The sequence below is a fragment of the Aspergillus glaucus genome (genome assembly GCF_001890805.1).
Source record: "Aspergillus glaucus CBS 516.65 unplaced genomic scaffold ASPGLscaffold_48, whole genome shotgun sequence".
In the NCBI taxonomy this organism is placed as follows: domain Eukaryota; kingdom Fungi; phylum Ascomycota; class Eurotiomycetes; order Eurotiales; family Aspergillaceae; genus Aspergillus; species Aspergillus glaucus.
Genome location: NW_019170500.1, coordinates 14,346 through 31,474, shown reverse-complemented (window position 1 = coordinate 31,474; position 17,129 = coordinate 14,346). Strand labels below are relative to the sequence as shown.

General features: G+C 52.3%; 10 protein-coding genes across 10 annotated transcripts; 5 read left to right on the top strand and 5 right to left on the bottom strand.

Moving 5' to 3' along the window:
- Positions 1 to 68: 68 nt before the first annotated feature.
- Positions 69 to 1,883, top strand: ASPGLDRAFT_30616 (pseudouridine synthase DEG1; the record flags this gene model as incomplete). Its single annotated transcript, XM_022543964.1, has 1 exon — positions 69 to 1,883. The coding sequence occupies one exon, from the start codon at positions 69 to 71 to the stop codon at positions 1,881 to 1,883; it is 1,815 nt and encodes a 604-aa protein (XP_022395197.1).
- A 31-nt stretch (positions 1,884 to 1,914) lies between these two features.
- ASPGLDRAFT_182550 (PIG-H family GPI synthesis protein) lies at positions 1,915 to 2,858 on the bottom strand. Its single transcript, XM_022543033.1, has 3 exons — positions 2,380 to 2,858; positions 2,113 to 2,315; positions 1,915 to 2,063 (listed from the first exon to the last, which is right to left on the bottom strand). Exons 1-3 carry the CDS (start codon positions 2,711 to 2,713, stop codon positions 1,989 to 1,991), a joined length of 612 nt encoding a protein of 203 aa, XP_022395196.1. The 5' UTR covers positions 2,714 to 2,858; the 3' UTR covers positions 1,915 to 1,988.
- A 483-nt stretch (positions 2,859 to 3,341) lies between these two features.
- ASPGLDRAFT_138824 (ubiquitin-like protein HUB1) lies at positions 3,342 to 3,610 on the top strand (the record flags this gene model as incomplete). The annotated part of the gene is made up of 2 exons (XM_022541647.1): positions 3,342 to 3,414; positions 3,468 to 3,610. 2 exons carry the CDS (start codon positions 3,342 to 3,344, stop codon positions 3,608 to 3,610), a joined length of 216 nt encoding a protein of 71 aa, XP_022395195.1.
- An 881-nt stretch (positions 3,611 to 4,491) lies between these two features.
- ASPGLDRAFT_138799 (ribose phosphate diphosphokinase subunit PRS5) lies at positions 4,492 to 5,892 on the top strand (the record flags this gene model as incomplete). Its single annotated transcript, XM_022541643.1, has 3 exons — positions 4,492 to 5,406; positions 5,454 to 5,777; positions 5,836 to 5,892. 3 exons carry the CDS (start codon positions 4,492 to 4,494, stop codon positions 5,890 to 5,892), a joined length of 1,296 nt encoding a protein of 431 aa, XP_022395194.1.
- Positions 5,893 to 6,374: 482 nt separating this feature from the next.
- On the bottom strand, positions 6,375 to 7,634 carry ASPGLDRAFT_138803 (H(+)-transporting V0 sector ATPase subunit d; the record flags this gene model as incomplete). Its single annotated transcript, XM_022541644.1, has 4 exons — positions 6,375 to 6,458; positions 6,513 to 7,390; positions 7,451 to 7,539; positions 7,603 to 7,634. 4 exons carry the CDS (start codon positions 7,632 to 7,634, stop codon positions 6,375 to 6,377), a joined length of 1,083 nt encoding a protein of 360 aa, XP_022395193.1.
- Positions 7,635 to 7,845: 211 nt separating this feature from the next.
- Positions 7,846 to 9,993, top strand: nop58 (RNA-processing protein NOP58). The gene is made up of 3 exons (XM_022540194.1): positions 7,846 to 8,072; positions 8,167 to 8,327; positions 8,392 to 9,993. The coding sequence occupies exons 1-3, from the start codon at positions 7,948 to 7,950 to the stop codon at positions 9,858 to 9,860; spliced, it is 1,755 nt and encodes a 584-aa protein (XP_022395192.1). The 5' UTR covers positions 7,846 to 7,947; the 3' UTR covers positions 9,861 to 9,993.
- Positions 9,994 to 10,070: 77 nt separating this feature from the next.
- Positions 10,071 to 10,979, bottom strand: ASPGLDRAFT_53596 (uncharacterized protein). Its single transcript, XM_022548023.1, has 2 exons — positions 10,953 to 10,979; positions 10,071 to 10,872 (listed from the first exon to the last, which is right to left on the bottom strand). The coding sequence occupies exons 1-2, from the start codon at positions 10,956 to 10,958 to the stop codon at positions 10,180 to 10,182; spliced, it is 699 nt and encodes a 232-aa protein (XP_022395191.1). The 5' UTR covers positions 10,959 to 10,979; the 3' UTR covers positions 10,071 to 10,179.
- Positions 10,980 to 11,018: 39 nt separating this feature from the next.
- ASPGLDRAFT_182535 (glycosyltransferase domain-containing protein) lies at positions 11,019 to 13,487 on the bottom strand. The gene is made up of 2 exons (XM_022543032.1): positions 12,880 to 13,487; positions 11,019 to 12,829 (listed from the first exon to the last, which is right to left on the bottom strand). The coding sequence occupies exons 1-2, from the start codon at positions 13,051 to 13,053 to the stop codon at positions 11,219 to 11,221; spliced, it is 1,785 nt and encodes a 594-aa protein (XP_022395190.1). The 5' UTR covers positions 13,054 to 13,487; the 3' UTR covers positions 11,019 to 11,218.
- Positions 13,488 to 14,016: 529 nt separating this feature from the next.
- On the bottom strand, positions 14,017 to 15,492 carry rps0 (40S ribosomal protein uS2). Its single transcript, XM_022548022.1, has 2 exons — positions 15,259 to 15,492; positions 14,017 to 15,188 (listed from the first exon to the last, which is right to left on the bottom strand). Exons 1-2 carry the CDS (start codon positions 15,426 to 15,428, stop codon positions 14,462 to 14,464), a joined length of 897 nt encoding a protein of 298 aa, XP_022395189.1. The 5' UTR covers positions 15,429 to 15,492; the 3' UTR covers positions 14,017 to 14,461.
- Positions 15,493 to 15,762: 270 nt separating this feature from the next.
- ASPGLDRAFT_138759 (mitochondrial 37S ribosomal protein uS15m) lies at positions 15,763 to 16,725 on the top strand (the record flags this gene model as incomplete). The annotated part of the gene is made up of 2 exons (XM_022541639.1): positions 15,763 to 15,808; positions 15,860 to 16,725. 2 exons carry the CDS (start codon positions 15,763 to 15,765, stop codon positions 16,723 to 16,725), a joined length of 912 nt encoding a protein of 303 aa, XP_022395188.1.
- Between the last annotated feature and the right edge of the window lie 404 nt (positions 16,726 to 17,129).

Sequence of the window (17,129 nt, the reverse complement as noted above, 5' to 3'; positions counted from 1 at the left end):
TCGCCGCAGTAAACAAGCAAAAATCGCATTCCTATCGTTACTTATCCACCAAGAAGAATACTACGACTATGTCGAGAGCCCCGCCATCCTGCGATGCAGAGGGGAGGCCGAATTACTGGGCTTGGGACAAGGACACACTGATTTCGAGAATCACGAGTCTCGAGCGTGAATTGCATTCTCGGACGAGTCAACATGCTACCCCTACCACTACCACTATCACGACTACCACGAGACCGACCGCGGCCCCCCCCCCGGATACAAAAGTGACAGACACCGAAACAGCGCTCCCCCCGCATAAAAAACTGAAGAAACGATCCCTCGACGACGACATAACACAAACCCCCGCGCCTACTCGTCCCGCAAAAGCGAACAGGGAAATGGATCCCTCCAAGTACCACACGCGCTTCATCGCGCTGAAATTCGCGTACCTCGGACAGCGGTATAACGGGTTCGAGCATGCGAATAAGAATACGACGCCGTTGCCGACAATCGAGGAGGAGTTGTGGAAGGCGCTGCGCATGACGAGGTTGATTTTCCCTGCGAATCCGTCGCCGGCGGAGCACGAGAACGTGATGAAAGGGAATAGGGTGGCTTTGCTTGATTGGGAGGGGTGTCAGTATTCGAAGGCGGGGAGGACGGATCGCGGGGTTAGTGCTTTTGGGCAGGTTGTTGGGATTAGGGTGCGCAGTGCGCGGCCGAAGCGTGATGCACCGGAGCCCAAGGAGGGTGAGGATGCTAGTACGACTGATATTCAGGATGCGCCGGAGGATAATTGGGATGATATTGGGGATGAATTGCCTTATATTAACATGTTGAACCGTGTGCTTCCTGAAGATATTCGGATATTGGCTTGGTGCCCGCATCCGCCTGAGGATTTCGATGCTCGTTTCTCTTGTCGCGAACGCCAGTATAGATACTTCTTCACTCAGCCTGCCTTCAGTCCTACTCCGGGGCCTCTTGGTTTTGCGCCTCGCAGACCGGACGGGTCAGAGCCGAAGCATAGAGAAGGCTGGTTGGATATCGAGGCCATGCGCGAAGCTGCCAAGTACTTTGAGGGTGTGCGCGATTTCCGGAACTTCTGCAAGCTGGATACAACCAAGCAGATTGAGAATTTCCAGCGGATCATTTACCGCTCAGAAATCGAACTTGTCGACCCCAAGAACGTTCCGCTTGGTTTTGTGAACAGATCAGGATTCCAGTCTCTTGCTGACTCTGATTCGCAAATGGACACCGACACGCCGGAAAACCAAGTATCCGAAACAGCCAAGGTTTATGTATTCAAACTTGACGGTTCCGCGTTCTTGTGGCATCAAGTTCGACACATGGTGGCTATCCTCTTCCTTGTGGCCCAGGGCTTTGAGCCACCGACTGTTGTCCGTGATTTGCTAGAAACAACCAAGAACCCCCGCAAACCGCAATACGAGATGGCCTCGGATGCCCCGCTTGTTCTATGGGACTGTATCTTCCCCGATCAGAACAGCGACAGCCGGGAGGATGCGCTGGAGTGGATCTATGCCGGTGATTCCAAACAGGGCAGATCCCACAGCATCAAGGGTGATGGTAAATACGGAATGGGCGGCGTGGTCGACAGCTTGTGGTCCGTTTGGAGACGGCGCAAGATTGACGAGATCCTGGCGGGCTCTTTGCTAGAGTTGGCTGTTAGCCAGGGTGACCAGAGCTCCGTGAGTCGATGGGGGCTTGGAGATGCGGGCTGGGAGAAGAAACACCGGGGACAGAAGGTCTTTGTTGGGTCCGAAGAGCCTAGGTTAGGGGGCAAATATGTGCCGGTTTTGCAGAAGAGGAAGATGGATACTGTGGAGGACCAGAACGCCAGATGGCTTGCGGCGAAACAGAAGAAGGACCAAGCAATGTCTCAGGAGTGATATAACAGCCATGTACATACCGACAGGGTCGAAAAAAAAAAAAAAAAAAAAAAAAACTGCAATTAGACTTATACCCTTGCTGTTGGATCGAGAATGTTCACAGGTTCACTTCGCATCGTAAAGACAATGTCGAGAACCTCTCCAAACTTCTTCCAGGATTGCTCTCCTCGGTAGTAGATTCTATATGTCGTCAATATCGCACGGCATACACATGAACAGGTATACTTACCGGAAAGACCACCACAACATTCCGCTCCCCCTCCACAATAACAGCAAGATAAAACCGAACCTCGAACCCCTTGAAAGCCTCATGTATCACAATATCCTGAATCTCGGTGGTAGGAATAAACCGGGTCGTAGCCTTGGACAGATACGTATTCGAAGAAGTAGACGTCTGAATCCCCAAACCCCGTATGACAAGAAGCGACTCTTCTGTAACCAGCAATTATTGTTAGCCCCAATCCCTATATCCTAACTATCCCCAAGTAAAACGCACCTGTATACCCCTTCCTAAAAACCCCATACAGCACAATCACACTGACAACCGTCACGACCAAAGGACTATACGCATCCGCAATGCGACAGGCTAGTTCGCCCAACGGGCTCGCCCATACGACCGTCCACCGCACCCAGGGCCCATCTTCTGCGAAAAACGAGGATTGTGATCGCGCTGCGCAGACGGCGAGGACGCTGACGAATATAAATGCGCGCAGGAGGAACTGGAGGTAGAAGAGGGCTTTGGCGGGGGTACTCGTGCACTGGGAAGCGTTGGAGACGGTGAAGGAGGCGGTCGTCGGGGATGGACGTCGGACTTTGAGGTAGCCGGGCATGGTGAGGCAGTATATCGATTGGGTCACCCGCGACCCTGAAGAGCTGAGTTGGAATTGGGTTGGAGCTCTTTGAATGGTATAAGACGAGCTCCGAAGTTGGGTCGTTCGTTCCTGAATAGCGGCCAGCGGGTCTAAACTCCTTACGGAAAGGCGCTTATCGGGGAGCTACCCGCAATACATCATCACGTGCGGTTGATTGCATAGCGTTGCTGCGTCCGCGCTGTCTGACCGATTCTAATTCAACATCACGATTTCTTGACTACGAACTTTTCGCATTTACACGATGGACGACCGCAGACGAAGCAGATCCCCCGATCGCGAACGACCCAGAAAATCCACAGGCGGGTTCCGATGGAAGGAAAAACGACGCGACGACGATGATTCTAGAGGCGCAGGCGACGACCGCAAATTAGAGCGCGGGTACAGAGGAGGAGATCGGCCACGCTCGCCACGGAGGGATCGAGATCACGATTCAGATCGATACGGAGACCGGCATAGGGATGGTGATCGCAGAGACGGTGATCGGGCTCGGGAACGGACAGAGCGTGATGAGAAGGAGGAAAAGCGGGAGAGGAAGAGAGAGAAGAGGGAAAAGAAGGCCGCGGTTGCTGCACAGTCTGCGGAGCCCATGATTGTTGTCAATGTCAATGACCGTCTGGGAACGAAGGCTGCGATCCCGTGTCTTGCGTCTGACCCGATTAGTACGCCCCTCCGCATCTTTCGCGAATGGCCGATATCTCTAACTGTTTTGCAGAATTGTTCAAAGCACAGGTGGCCGCGCGCATTGGACGTGAACCGCATGAGATTCTACTGAAGCGCCAGGGTGAACGACCATTCAAGGATCATCTTACACTAGAGGATTATGGGATCAGTAATGGCGTCCAACTGGATCTGTGAGCGATGCTCCCTTCCCCCGCCTCCCTATCTCCCTAGAGAGTCTTATAAGGACGAGTGCTAACTTATTGTTACAGGGAAGTCGGAACGGGCGACTAAAACTAATGTCCCTGCTGAAGCATACAGACATGCAAAGGCGTATGCGCATGTCTGCATTTTTACTACAGAAAAGTTGTTCTTGTATCATAACGACGTCCGGGAATGGAGCAATAGGAATTCATCTTCTGGGTCTTTTTTCTTCTCTGTTTTTTGGGCTTTTAGCTGTGCACCTTGAATCTGGTCCTGTATCTAGGCCAATCCAGACTGTGTGCTTCTAGAGCTTCGATGTAACCGGGGAGCAGGCAGACACAGATCAGCATGACACTTCTATTGCCTCTAAGACAACTGGCAGCCTATACAATTCCCTGGATATCGTCAAATTCGTTCATTACTGCCTTGTCTTTTTCCTATTTCGGACACCCGCTAGCCTAAAACGGCAATTTATGCCTGAGGCTATAATGCATTACCCCGAGGTTCCACTAACGAGGCTTTTTTTTTTTCTTCCCTGGGCCTGACTTCAGTTGGTTTTTGGATTTCAATGCCGACTTCCCCATCTCTAACCAGTCCTCGGTCATATCCTCATCGTTTGCTCAGTTTGCGTCTTCCGCCATGAGATAGTGGCCTTTCAATTCCATTCGTCTTTGTCCAACCTGTTTGAATTTCCTTTCTACCGCCGCTACCACCTTTCACCGGTCCTGATCGCCTACTACTCCCGGAACCTTTCCTCCCCATCGACACCTCTTCCTTGTCTCCGCCTTCTGAGATTTCCTCCTCGTCCTCCTATAACCCCCCCTTACTCCCTCTCCGACCTCTCGCAGTCTTATTGAAGCGCTCATTCGTCGACAATGGTCCGAAATATTTGCGTCATTGGGGGTACCTCCCACCCACACTTGACTCAACAGATTTGCAGCGTTCTGGGGATACCCCCTGCGGATGTCTTGCTTTCGAAGTTCGCTGTGGGCGAAACCAGAGTTGAAGTCAAGGAGTCGGTCCGTGGGAAAGATGTCTACATTATCCAATCCGGTGGTGGAAAGGTCAACGACATGTTGCTGGAACTGCTTATTACCATTTCGGCCTGCAAGACCGCATCCGCTAACCGTGTGACCGCGGTTGTCCCATTGTTCCCCTACTCCCGCCAGAGCGATATCCCCTACAACAAATCCGGAGCCCCCCTCGCCAAAGCTCCGCCTGCTGGCAAGCCAGGCTCCAGCAATGGCTTCACCTTCGAGAGTACCCCACCAACCCCGCTCCCCGGTGGCAATGGGACGAACAACGCTGAAAGCTTGCAAAAGGGCGTTGCGAAAGCTCAATTAGAGGAGTTCAACAACAAGCGCCCCGCGAACGGGCTGCCTCGCAGCGACACCCTGGATTCGTTGAAGTCGGATTCCAGCCGGGCTGCTGCCTCGAACGTCGTCATTGATGACAACGCCAGCAACACTTCTTCGTTGAAGGTCCACGATTTCCAACCGCGCCCCGGATACAGGCAATGGGTTGCGCAGGCGGGTACCTTGGTCGCGGACCTGCTTACTTGCGCTGGAGCAGATCACATCATCACCATGGATCTTCACGATCCCCAGTACCAGGGATTCTTTGACATTCCTGTGGACAACTTGTACGGGAGACCGCTTCTCAAGAGCTACATTGCGCAAAACATTCCCAACTACAAGCAAGCCGTCATTGTCAGTCCGGATGCGGGTGGTGCCAAGCGCGCTACTGCGATCGCAGACTCGATGGGCATTGACTTTGCTTTGATTCACAAGGTATGTCTCTTTCGCGCCATATTGATTGAACTATCTAACGTTACTAGGAACGCCGCCCAACAAAGATCACAGACCGCCAAAACGCGACCATGATGCTGGTCGGAGACGTACGAGATCGCACAGCCATTCTCGTCGACGACCTCGCAGACACCTCCAACACCATCACCCGCGCCGCCAAGCTTGTCAAGAAGGAAGGCGCCGCCAAAGTCATCGCCCTGATCACGCACGGAATCCTGAGCGGAGACGCCATTGACCGCATCAACGCCAGTGCCCTCGATAAGGTCGTCGTGACCAACAGCGTCGACCAATCAGAACACTTGCGCCGATGCCCCAAGCTGGAGGTTCTGGAAGTTGGTCATGTTTTTGCCGAGGTGAGTTATTTTATTACACCATGTTACATTGACGGGTTATTAATTGAGTAATTTACAGGCTATTCGCCGTGTTCACCACGGAGAGAGTATCAGTGTGCTCTTCCAGTACGATTGATTTGATTTGATTTGATTCGATATACCGGTGTTCTCTTTTTGCCAATATGAATGATTTGGAACGATTCTTCTCAGCAAACAAAAAGCAAAAATACTCTTTTTAATGATTTAAAGGTCATATATGAAGACAACAGGAAACAGGAAACAGGAAACTTTTTTTTTGACATAGATCTTGTGTTCACACTATTTCTGGCATAGCTTTCTCATCTGGTTAACGCTATGAATGAAATCAATTGGCTATCTAGCATACTAGTCTCTAGAATTTTAACATAAGCCATCGAACGACACTTCAAAAGAAAAGGAAAGCTGCAAATTCATAAACTTATTTCCTATAGAACAGCATAAAGAAGCATTTCTCCAAACGCCTAAACAACAATAAAACAAAGCTCACGGAAACAAGCAGTCGATGCGCTCATTACTAGAAACTGGGTACTCGATATGAAAAGGACGGAACACAAAAACAAGGAAAATAGAGTACGCTGCTTAGAACACGGATATGAAGTTTCCTATTCTCTCCTTCTGGTTCTGCGCAATGCACTCCGAGATCCAGGTGACATTTCGGATTTCCTGTATCCCTGTAAGCTCGACATGTCAACCAATGGAATTAACGGAGTCACTCACCTGCTCCTTTAATCTCATCCATGCGTAGACGATAGACGGAGTGAATTGGCGGGTAAAAGCAACCTTGGACAGCTCCATCTCTTTCTGATAGAACAAGTCCTCCAGGCTCTTTCCGTCCGAGCCACTGCCGAATCCACCACCGCCGCCAGTCATGCCCACGGCGTCGAAGAAGTTCTTGTAGTCTGCGTTTACGCTCACGGCGAGTGTGACACCCTCGAGATCATCAGCCCGCGAGAGCATCAATGAGCCCTCGGGGTACAGCTTTCCGAACTCGGGGTATAGCTTTCTCCGCTCCTGCTTCGACAGCTCGGTTCCGAAGGAGTTCAGGGTAATATTGATCGCGCGACGGTCCGCCTCGAACTGCAGAATCTCCGACATGACATCCTGCGTAGGCGTACCGCTGAAATCCGGATGCGTGTTGACAAAGTCATGAAAGTCCTCGAGATAGTTCTTGTACAGCATGTTCCGGACAATCTCGATATTCAACTCGTCCAGATCCTGATGGCTCAGAGACTCCTTGAAGTAACCCGCCAGCGGCGTCTCAACCAGAACCGAATTATACAGCTCCTCGATGTTCGTGGCGACGCAGAGGACTGGAAGGGTCTCGAACCAGCCTAGCGGGTGGCAGCGCTCCAGGAGTTCTCTCGTGTCGCGCTCGTGCAGTGTCCCTGTGATAAGCAGCGCGATGTTATCGATCATGTAGCCGTAGGTGAGGTATTGGAGGAATCTGGCCGTGGAGCCGGTGGCTTGGGCGAGCAGGTACCGGAATTCGGCTACGAGCTTGTCGGTCATTTTACCAGCGAGCGCGGAGGTCGAGGGGTTTGGGGGGAGGGAGGCGAGGAAGTCGCCATATGCGGGAGCCAGCTGGAGCTTGACATCTGCGCGAGTTAGACCGGTTCTCTCACAAGGTGTATTTCTGGGAAATCAAGCAAGCTTACCATCGATGCTCTCGCATTGGGTCAGGTTGTTGTAGTGTTGGTTGCTGAGGAGGCTGTTCCGATACCCTCGAACAATCCCCTCGATGTAGCTGTGAGTGTCAGCTCAGGCACCTCCCCAATAAGAAGCACAGCGAAAATTAGAGCACACATACCCGCCGTTAATGTTGAAGAACAAGCCCTCCATGATTGCAACAAGATTGAATGCCCTGAGATACTCCGTACAGCAGGTGTCCGCATACGTCTTGTCCATGTGTCGGGGATCGCATTACATAAGCCACCGCCACAGCACTAGCCACAGCCTCGCTTTTTTTCAACTTTTTGAGTTTTGCTGCAAAAATTCCCGCCAGCAGTAAAAAAAGCAGCAGACGACACTCTCCAACACAACCCCGTCGTTTCGCCCATCGGTCGTTGCTGCTACTCCGGCCTTATTATTTCTTTTCTATTCTTATTTCTCACTGTTCAATTACTGTAACAGTTGAGAGCAGTGGCCGTCCATCATGACGCTGTTCATCCTCACCGAAACCAGCGCAGGTTATGCCCTGCTGAAGGCCAAGGACAAGAAGATCCTCAAGAAGGATGATCTGGCTGCTGAGGCCTCTACTCCTGAGGGCGTGTCGAACCTGTGAGTCTGCCTTGTTATTTTTTTCCATTGGACGAGAGAAAATTGTGCACTGGTTGCAGTGGAAAAATTTTTCAACGCGCTAACAGAGCTATAGGCTTAAGCTGAAGAGCTTCAAGAAATTCGACAGCGCCGCTACTGCTCTGGAGGAAGTTGCTTCTCTCGTTGAAGGAAAGGTTTCTCCTCGTCTCGCCAGCCTGCTTGACGAGATCAAGGATGAGAAGAAGGTGTCTTTGGCCGTTGCGGACCCCAAGCTGGGTATGTGAAGTGATTGTCGCGTGTTTGGCAGAGATACAGAGAACTGACTGATATAATTGTAAAGGTAACGCCATTGGCAAGCTTCCCGACCTTTCTATTCAATTGATTGCCGACTCGTCCACCACCGACATCTACCGTGCCATCCGTGAGCACCTGCCTACATTAATCCCTGGTCTCCTTCCCCAGGATATGTCTACGATGTCTCTCGGTCTGTCGCACTCTCTTGCCAGACACAAGTTGAAGTTCTCGCCCGACAAGATCGACACTATGATTGTCCAGGCCATTGCCCTCCTGGACGACTTGGACAAGGAGTTGAACACCTATGCCATGCGTGTGAAGGAATGGTACGGATGGCATTTCCCTGAATTGGCCAAGATTTTGAACGACAACCTTGCCTACGCGCGCCTTGTTCTGAAGATGGGTATGCGTGCCAACTGGGAGTCGTCCGATCTTGCCGAGATCCTGCCCGAGGAGATTGAGGGTGCCGTCAAGAACGCCGCGGACCGCTCCATGGGTACTGAGATCAGCCAGGAGGACTTGGAGAACATCCAGGCTTTGGCCGAACAGGTTGTCGGTTTCTCTGAGTACCGTCAGCAGCTTGCCAGCTACCTCACTTCGCGTATGAACGCGATCGCACCCAACCTGACTGCCCTTGTTGGCGACTTGGTTGGCGCTCGTCTCATTGCCCACGCCGGTAGCCTTACCAACCTCTCCAAGAGCCCTGCCTCTACCCTCCAGATCCTTGGTGCCGAGAAGGCCCTGTTCCGTGCCTTGAAGACCAAGCACGACACCCCCAAGTACGGTCTCATCTACCACGCTTCGCTGATCGGCCAGGCCACCGGTAAGAACAAGGGTAAGATGGCAAGAGTGCTCGCCGCCAAGGCCTCGCTTGGTCTGCGTGTCGACGCTCTCGCCGAGTGGGACGATGACGCTACCGAGGAGGACAAGTCCGCCCTCGGTACGGAAGCCCGCTACAACCTTGAGCGCAAGCTCGCCGGTATGGAAGGCAAGCCCATCAAGCCCCGCGGTGTTGCCATCGCCCCCAACGGCGCCGCCGTCCAGCCCAAGAAGTTCGAGCTCAACGAAGCCCGGAAATACAACGCCGACGCCGACGCTCTTGACAGTGACGAGCCTGCCTCGACCAAGAAGTCCAAGGGCGACAAGAAGCTCATCGAGGAAGTCCAGGACGAGGAGATGGCCGACGCTGGTGAGGAAGAGTCCGACTCCGACTCCGACTCCGACTCAGGCAAGAAGAAGTCCAAGAAGAGCAAGGACCCCGAACTCGAAAAGGCAGCAGAAAAGGCCGGTCTGAGCGTGAAGAGATACCAGCGCAAGCTCGAACGAGGCGAGATCACATTCGACGCGGACGGCAACCCGACCGCAGTCAGCAAGAAGGATCTGAAGAAGTCCAAGAAGGAATCCAAGAAGTCGTCCAAGGACGACGACGAGAAGAAGCGCAAGAGGAAAGATGAGTCCGAGGCCGCGGACGATGGCGAGAAGAAGAAGAAGAAGAAGCGGAAGAGCGATGCTTAAAAATTTTCCCTTTCTATAAAAGTGATTGCTGCTCAAGACCTTTCTCATTTTGTATGATATCACACGCCGTGGGTTTGTTGGACTCGCTTTTCTTTTTTCGTTCCTATGTGTTTGCCATCTGTTTCCATTTTGATTGATTTATTGTTGGGTGGTATTTACGGGATGAGATATACAGATCTATCCATGGCGCAGAGGTGCTTGTTGGTTAAGGCAGTACTGTGAATAATATTGCTTCATTCAACTTTGGTCGTAGTCGTTCTTTAAAGATGCAATTACAAGATCCATAAATCATAACCGATGCAGGTAGACTAAATCCCAATCACGAACTCCCAGGCCCCAAAGCCTCCCGAATAACAGCCAACACCTGCGCAACATCCTCATTCGACAACCTCTCCTCCCTCTCCTCAATAACCGTATCCAAAAGTGCCAACGCACCATAATCCTCCGCCGGAAGTTCCCCCTCGCCTTCCTCTTGCCCTTCTTCCCCTGCTACCCCATTAACCTCGCCCTGATCATGATCAACCTCCATTTGCTCCTCACCCTCACCACCCTGCTCCCCACCATCCTCACCTTCCCCCTCAGCACTCGCCTGTAAAAACCCAACCCCCAAATTCAAAATCACAAGAACCTCCCCCTTCGTCAACCCAAACGGCCTTAACCCCCTAACCAACCCCCCAAGCCGCCTATCCATCTCCGTAGGCCCCAAATCCCTCCCCCCTTTACCAACAACCTGCCCCTGCCATGGCCCCTGCACCAACGCCTCCATCTCCTCCAACCGCTTCATATCCTCCTCATGCACATAGCGCGGATAACCGAGTAGATGCGGCGAGAGCCGGGAGACGTAGTTGTGGATTTCCTTGATGACGGTGTTGTGGTCGCGGAGGTCCGGGCTGGGGGTGAAGTTTCGGGGGTTTGTGTTGGGGGGTGGGTTTGGGGGGCGCCGGGGTGGGTGGGAGGTTATGTGTGCTAGGACTTCGATGTTGGAGAGGGTTGCGCTTTGGGGGTCGATTATCTGTGCTTGCTTGTTAGTTGTTGTTGTTTTGGGGAAGGAGGGAGGGAGAGGGCACGATGCGATGTGGGAGGGAGGCTTACCCTCATTTTGAATGGAATTGTATGTATGGGCTTGGATATGGTGAAGTGAAGATTGAGATGGTGATGGCGGAGGGAATTGAAAAAGTTGGTTTTGCCGGCAGAATTGAGTATGTGTGGATGGCGGTGTGGGGCCTTGCATACGCATTCGGTTCATTTCGTCTCAATCTCAAGGTCTATCATACAGCTAGTCATATATATACCGCAAAAACAACCAACGCCATACTTGAGCAGGCAAAACGCAATCAAACAACCAAGAAAAGAGGCAGCTAGCCCCCCTTAACGACATTCCCAAACTGATTATAAACCGGCCCATCCTCACTCCCATCCTCCTTCCCCCAACCCCCAAACCCATCCTCAAACACATCCCTCTCAAACCCTCTACAAACCTCCCCATAATCCATCCACTCGCCCTGCCCCGTCCAAATACCGCCTTTCCCACCACGCAAATCCCACCACTCCTGTCCGCCCAACAGTGCAGACTGCGCGACGTCGAAACCTAGCGGTGTACGCATGTACTTGCGCAGTAGCGCGCGGGCCCACGGCTGGTACCACATTTTTAACCACAACTCGTCGCGGGCGACGCGGTTGCCGTTGAGGTGGATTAGGGCGGGGACGGAGGCGGAGGGGATGTATGTGAGGAGGGGGAGGTTGCGCCAGGAGCGGTTTTTGGGGTTGGGGAGGGCGTCGAGGGTGTCGTTGTAGGGCGGGTTGGTGACTTCGTCTTTGGTGAGGTTGGGGTGGTAGAAGGGGGAGGGGAGGGTGAGGTCGGAGGGGAGGAGGAGGCGGTGTTCTCGGGGGACGCCGTGTTCCATCTGCACGAGGGAGGTTTTTGTGATGTTGTTGTAGTGGAGCCATTCCATGTCGCGTTTGGAGTTGGTCGTGTCGAAGAAAATGCGGGATTCGGAGTCGACGCCGATGCCATATTCGTAGCGGGCTCCAGATTTTAGGTATGGGACTGCGGCGCCGGTGATGTTGGTTGCGTCTGAGATGCCTATTTGGCGGTAGAGCCATTCCATGAGGCCGTTGGAGCTTCTTTGTCGTTCTAGTTCGCGGATGTATTCTTGTCGTCCGTACATTTGGGTCAATGCGACATGGTCGGCGTTTTTGATGCGTTTCTGCTTCTCCACGAATTGCAGGACTTGGCCATAGACTAGTTTAAGGTCTGCCACTTGTCCCATTGCCACGCCGGGATTCAACCATCGCGGCCGGTTCAGCGCAACGTCTGAATCAATATCCGTCTTCCACCCATACGCATCAGGAGGCATCGCCGACTGCGGCACTGTGACGCAACCAGGGTCCAATGACATGTTCAACTTGCTCAAGTCGCACGTCTTGCTTGCGCCGAATAACACCCGCTGGGAATACTTCTGCACAGTTTCTGACGAGGCATCAGAGCCCATCTCCACCAGACCATACTTCCTGCGCAGTTTCGCATTTCTTTCACGGAGGAGATCCTGGAATCGCCCGATCATCACCTCCGGCGGCAATTGAAAGAAGAAATCCGTCTCATCAAGAACAAGCACGAAGTCCTGATCGTGAACGTGGCGACTAGCCGACAAATAGTTGTAGATCCCCGTCACCTTGTCCACCATGGCATCGTAATCCGTAGAACCGTCCGGCAGCGACTTGGCATAGTTGATCAATGTCGGAGGAGGGTAATTCAAGATCATAGCGGACGTGATCAGCCGACAGAGCGGGGGCGTTCGCTGTGTCGCGGGAATGACCACATGAAAGGACGGACTGTTCTTGTCCAGGTTGATAGGTAGGGTATCATTTCGAGTCAAGGTAGAGTTATGCGGGATGAGGATCGAAGCGTCTTCGGGGGATGTGCGGAATGGATGGAGGGATGGGAATTGCGTCCAATAGTTGATCGCCGGCTGTCATGTCAGTTAGACTAGCTATAACATGCAAGGTATGTGAAACTCACCTCCCCAGATGATTGTAGGAGCCAAAGAAGCAATAAGCAAAACGAGGCGACCGCGATTAGAAGTGTTCTGGTCGGACGAGGTCGCGAGCGACGTGGGAGGATCTGCTGTGTGAAGGTCGACAACTTGGACCATTGGTTGTCTATTAATGGTCCTGGAGCGCCTAGCGAGGACATTTTCGTATGCCTTTTTTGAGTATCTTTTCTTCCTGTCTGTATACTATCCGTCTCTTTCAGGATTCTTCTATGCGAACTCACGACAGGCAGTGAACGACGGACATGCCTACTATGCGAACGGACAGGATAATGAGAATGAGGTTGGCGTAAGGCGTATAGCGTATGTATATGCAGGTAATCGAAGCAGAGAAGTGGAAACTCAAGTCGTGCGCAACGTCGCAAGGCGCACGGCGAAGGAAGCAGTACTACTGGTCGCAGAGCGTGGCGGCGCGGGGACAAGCGCTTCAAGCGTCGTCATGTGTGTACGTCAGGGAGAATAGAAGAAGAATAGAAGCGAGAAGAAGAAGTGAATTCGATATTGAGATGGAGGTAATAGAGAAGTATTGGCAGAGGATTGTTAATATTGTAGACCGGAGGCAGAGGACCGTTTCCGGCGTGGTTGCAGCTAAGGTTAAGGTATGGAGGAGAGCTTGTGTTAAGCCTTACGGGAGGCCCTTAAATTAACGTGATCTATCTGAGACGGTCATTACGCAGTACATAAATACATAAACTCCGTACATAGTACTCTGTACTAGTACTATTACATAGGACAGATATAAAAAGATGTACCTCGGTATATCTGGATATAGCAGAAGATCACGTATGGTCCAAGATCCGATCTCCTTGAACGATGCTTTGTTTGCAGAATGCACTATGCATGGGCCAGTCACCTGACTTTCCAGGTACATCGACAGGCGGTGGAATATGTCCGGTAGAATCAGTGAAGGGAAGGCGGTGACAGACCTCGACATCGATGATGATACGAAACTACCGAGTATATCTTACGAATACAATGGACCATACATCAGCAGCACATTTCCATTACGACTAAAAACATACAAGGAGAAACCAAGGCAACGGTTAAGTCCACCTTGTGAATTGCCAGCACAGGGCTTTCCCCCAAAAGCTCAAACACATCATCAAAAAACAAGACAGAGTAGAGCATCTGGATATCTTTCCCTCATAAGCGCCGAACAATTGTTGTCGATATGGCTATTCCTCCTCGACGTTGACAGACACAGGATAAAAAAAAAAAAAACACAGGCGAGAGGTAACGGATGACACTGCTGATAGGGGATACCAGTAGAAAAATTGGGTGGGTGCGCGTTGAAGTGAGAAAAATGATTCTTTTTTTGAGTTTTGAAACGAAAAGAAAGTAGTTTTTCCAGAACAGGAACTAGGATAGACATGTCAAGGGATTTTCTTTTCCGGTTGTAGGGCGATTCCTCTTTGTCGTAAATAGATCGTGGAATTATTTAAAACGAAAATATAACCCCCCCGGGGTCGCTATGCCAACCAAAGCCCCTTTCAACGGCTGTCCTCGTCACCGCATTCAATTTTTCTTTTTATTTTTCAGCAGTAGAGTAATCTACCACTTGTTCTCAGCGGGCTGAGTCTCGGCCCAGCTCTCAGCAGCGGGCTGAGCAGAGCTGGCGGCCCAGTCGCCACCCTCGGCGTCCCAGCTGGCGGCACCAACGGCGCTAGCAGCAGCGAAAGCAGTGCCAGGAGCACCAGCGCCAGGAGCCTGGGTGTCCCAGTTCTCACCAGCGAAGCCAGACTCAACGGCAGCGGGGCCAATCTCCTCAGCACCGGGGACCTTGGTCTCGTCGGCGATCTCCTTGTTCTCCTCGGCCTCAGGGTCGCGGTAGAAGTACAGGTCGACAACGGTGTCCCACTCAGCCTCGCGGGAAGCGAGGGTGCCACGGAGACGGAGGACCTCACGGGCAAGCATCCACCAGACGAGACCAATGGAGTGACGACCCTTGTTGTTGGTGGGGATGGCAACGTCGACGAAGTCGGTGGGGGAGTCAGTGTCGCAAAGAGCGATGACGGGAATGTTAACGTAGCTGGCCTCCTTGATAGCCTGGGAGTCGGTGCGGGGGTCGGTAACGATGATCAGACGGGGCTCCTTGAAAGAGCGGGTGATGTAGTTGGTGAAGTTACCGGGGGTGAAACGACCGGCGATGGCGGTGGCACCGGTGTGCGAGGCGAACTTGAGGACAGCACGCTGGCCGTAGGGACGAGCGGAGATGACACAGATGTCGGCCGGGTTGTCAATGGTAGCGATGATACGGGCGGCCAGGACAATCTTCTCCCTGTTTCGCGAATTAGATCCAGCTCTCCAAATTTCCCAGCTCCTCTCCCCGTAATTAGATTGTTTCGTACCAGGTCTTGCCGATGTTCAGGATGTTGACACCGTCAGGGCGGAGCTTCCAGAGGTAAGGCTCCATGTGCACCTGGAGGTTCTTGGATCCCAGGTGGCACTGAGCCGCCAGGAGCATCTCAATGTCCTGGGGGGTGGGGTTGAAAATCGGGGGGAGCTGAGAGGGGGCCATGATGGGCGATTGATCTTGCAGAGGACAGCGAAATTGAAGATATCAATCGTCTGGCGCTTGCCGGTGGTGATGGGTGAGAAAAGAGTCGACGCGAGGCGGAGAGAACTTTCGCACTTTGGCGTCGGGATGGGCGACGAATTTCGCTTGCGGCGTTGTGAGCGTTAGGGCTAGGGTTCCGACAATCATCCTACACGCCTGAGGCAGCCGTAACTAATCACGTGATTCTATACCCGATACGGACTAGCTCCGGATTCGCGGACTTTGAGATTTCGGAGGAGCAAAGATTGGGAGCAAAGGTGTTTGCGGGCAATTGCACCTCTACTGATCAGTCACCATGCCTCCACGTCTTACTCTTCAGCCTTCGCTGAAGGCCTTCACTGGTACAAATTATCCTAATGCATTGTATTAAAATTCTGGTGCTGACTGAACAGGCTCTTCTCATGTGCAGACTCCGTTCGCCGCGCTGGCTTTGAACCCCTCGAAAACCACTGTCAGAGCTGGTTCCGCAGAGACCAGAGAGAGAAAGCGACATGACCCCTTCGCCACGGCTCAGTCTCGCCAGCGCAAGGCCGCAAACTTGTCCCGCCAACAGGCCCTCGAGGCGGAACGGGATGCTTCCCTCGGAGACCCCATTGAAACCGAGCCCACACCTTTCATCCAGCAGATCAAGTCTCAACTCGAATTGCAGGGCCCGGCAGGGATCGAGGCCAAACCGAATCACTTCATCAAACCCGAAGAAATCCAGGAGACCTTGGAGTTTTCCAAAGACTTGACATCACCTATTTCCGACGTGAACCGCAACATCGCAGACCCGCAACTTGAAAAGGAATCAATGGAGGGACATGAGGAAGAGGCCCTGAAAACTGAGGAGGCTATCAGACGAATTGTGAACATCAACAACGGAAACACGAAAGACCGTCTCCGCGTCAACATCCAGAACTGCATTGAGACATTCGGGCGACACAACACTGACACCACACTGCCGCCCAAGCCCACCGCCGTATCGAACCAATCGGGCACTGAGCTTCCAGAAAAGACCCCTCGCGTTGGACCGGATACGGGCTCCCCCGAAGTGCAGGCTGCCGTCCTTACCTCGAAGATCCTCAACCTGTCCCGGCATCTGCAGACATCGAACAAGGACAAGCACAACAAGCGGAATCTCCGTCTTCTCGTCCACAAGCGCCAGAAGCTGCTCAGATATCTACGGAGGAAGGAGCGGGGTGGACCCAGATGGCAGAATTTGATGCAGACATTGGGCCTGTCAGATGCTGCTTGGAAGGAAGAGATTAGCATGTAATGGATTGACGTTTCCCTGCCTTATTACTCTCAAAATCGGTGACCTTTCAGCGTCGACGTGTACAGCCGTGAAGCTGGTGACCGATTGTCTTGATATCCTCGTGTCAGAGATGTAACCATGTATTATAAACACATTTTCTTTCTCTAAAACAATACTACAAGTAGCTATTGTATAACGAATGAAAAGAATTCCACAATGGATTGTCCATAGCATTGAGTCATGAGTGCCACCAGCTCAGACGCGCAAGACAGTGGATGCAAACCCCCCATTTTCTTCCCAACAAATACCATATTTCCATTGAATACCAGTTTCTAGTTATACTATTCGCCTAAATTGTACTTTGTATACTTACTGCTATACTTCTCCTGGTGAAGTGGCACTGTTCACCGCCTTCCCCATTATGC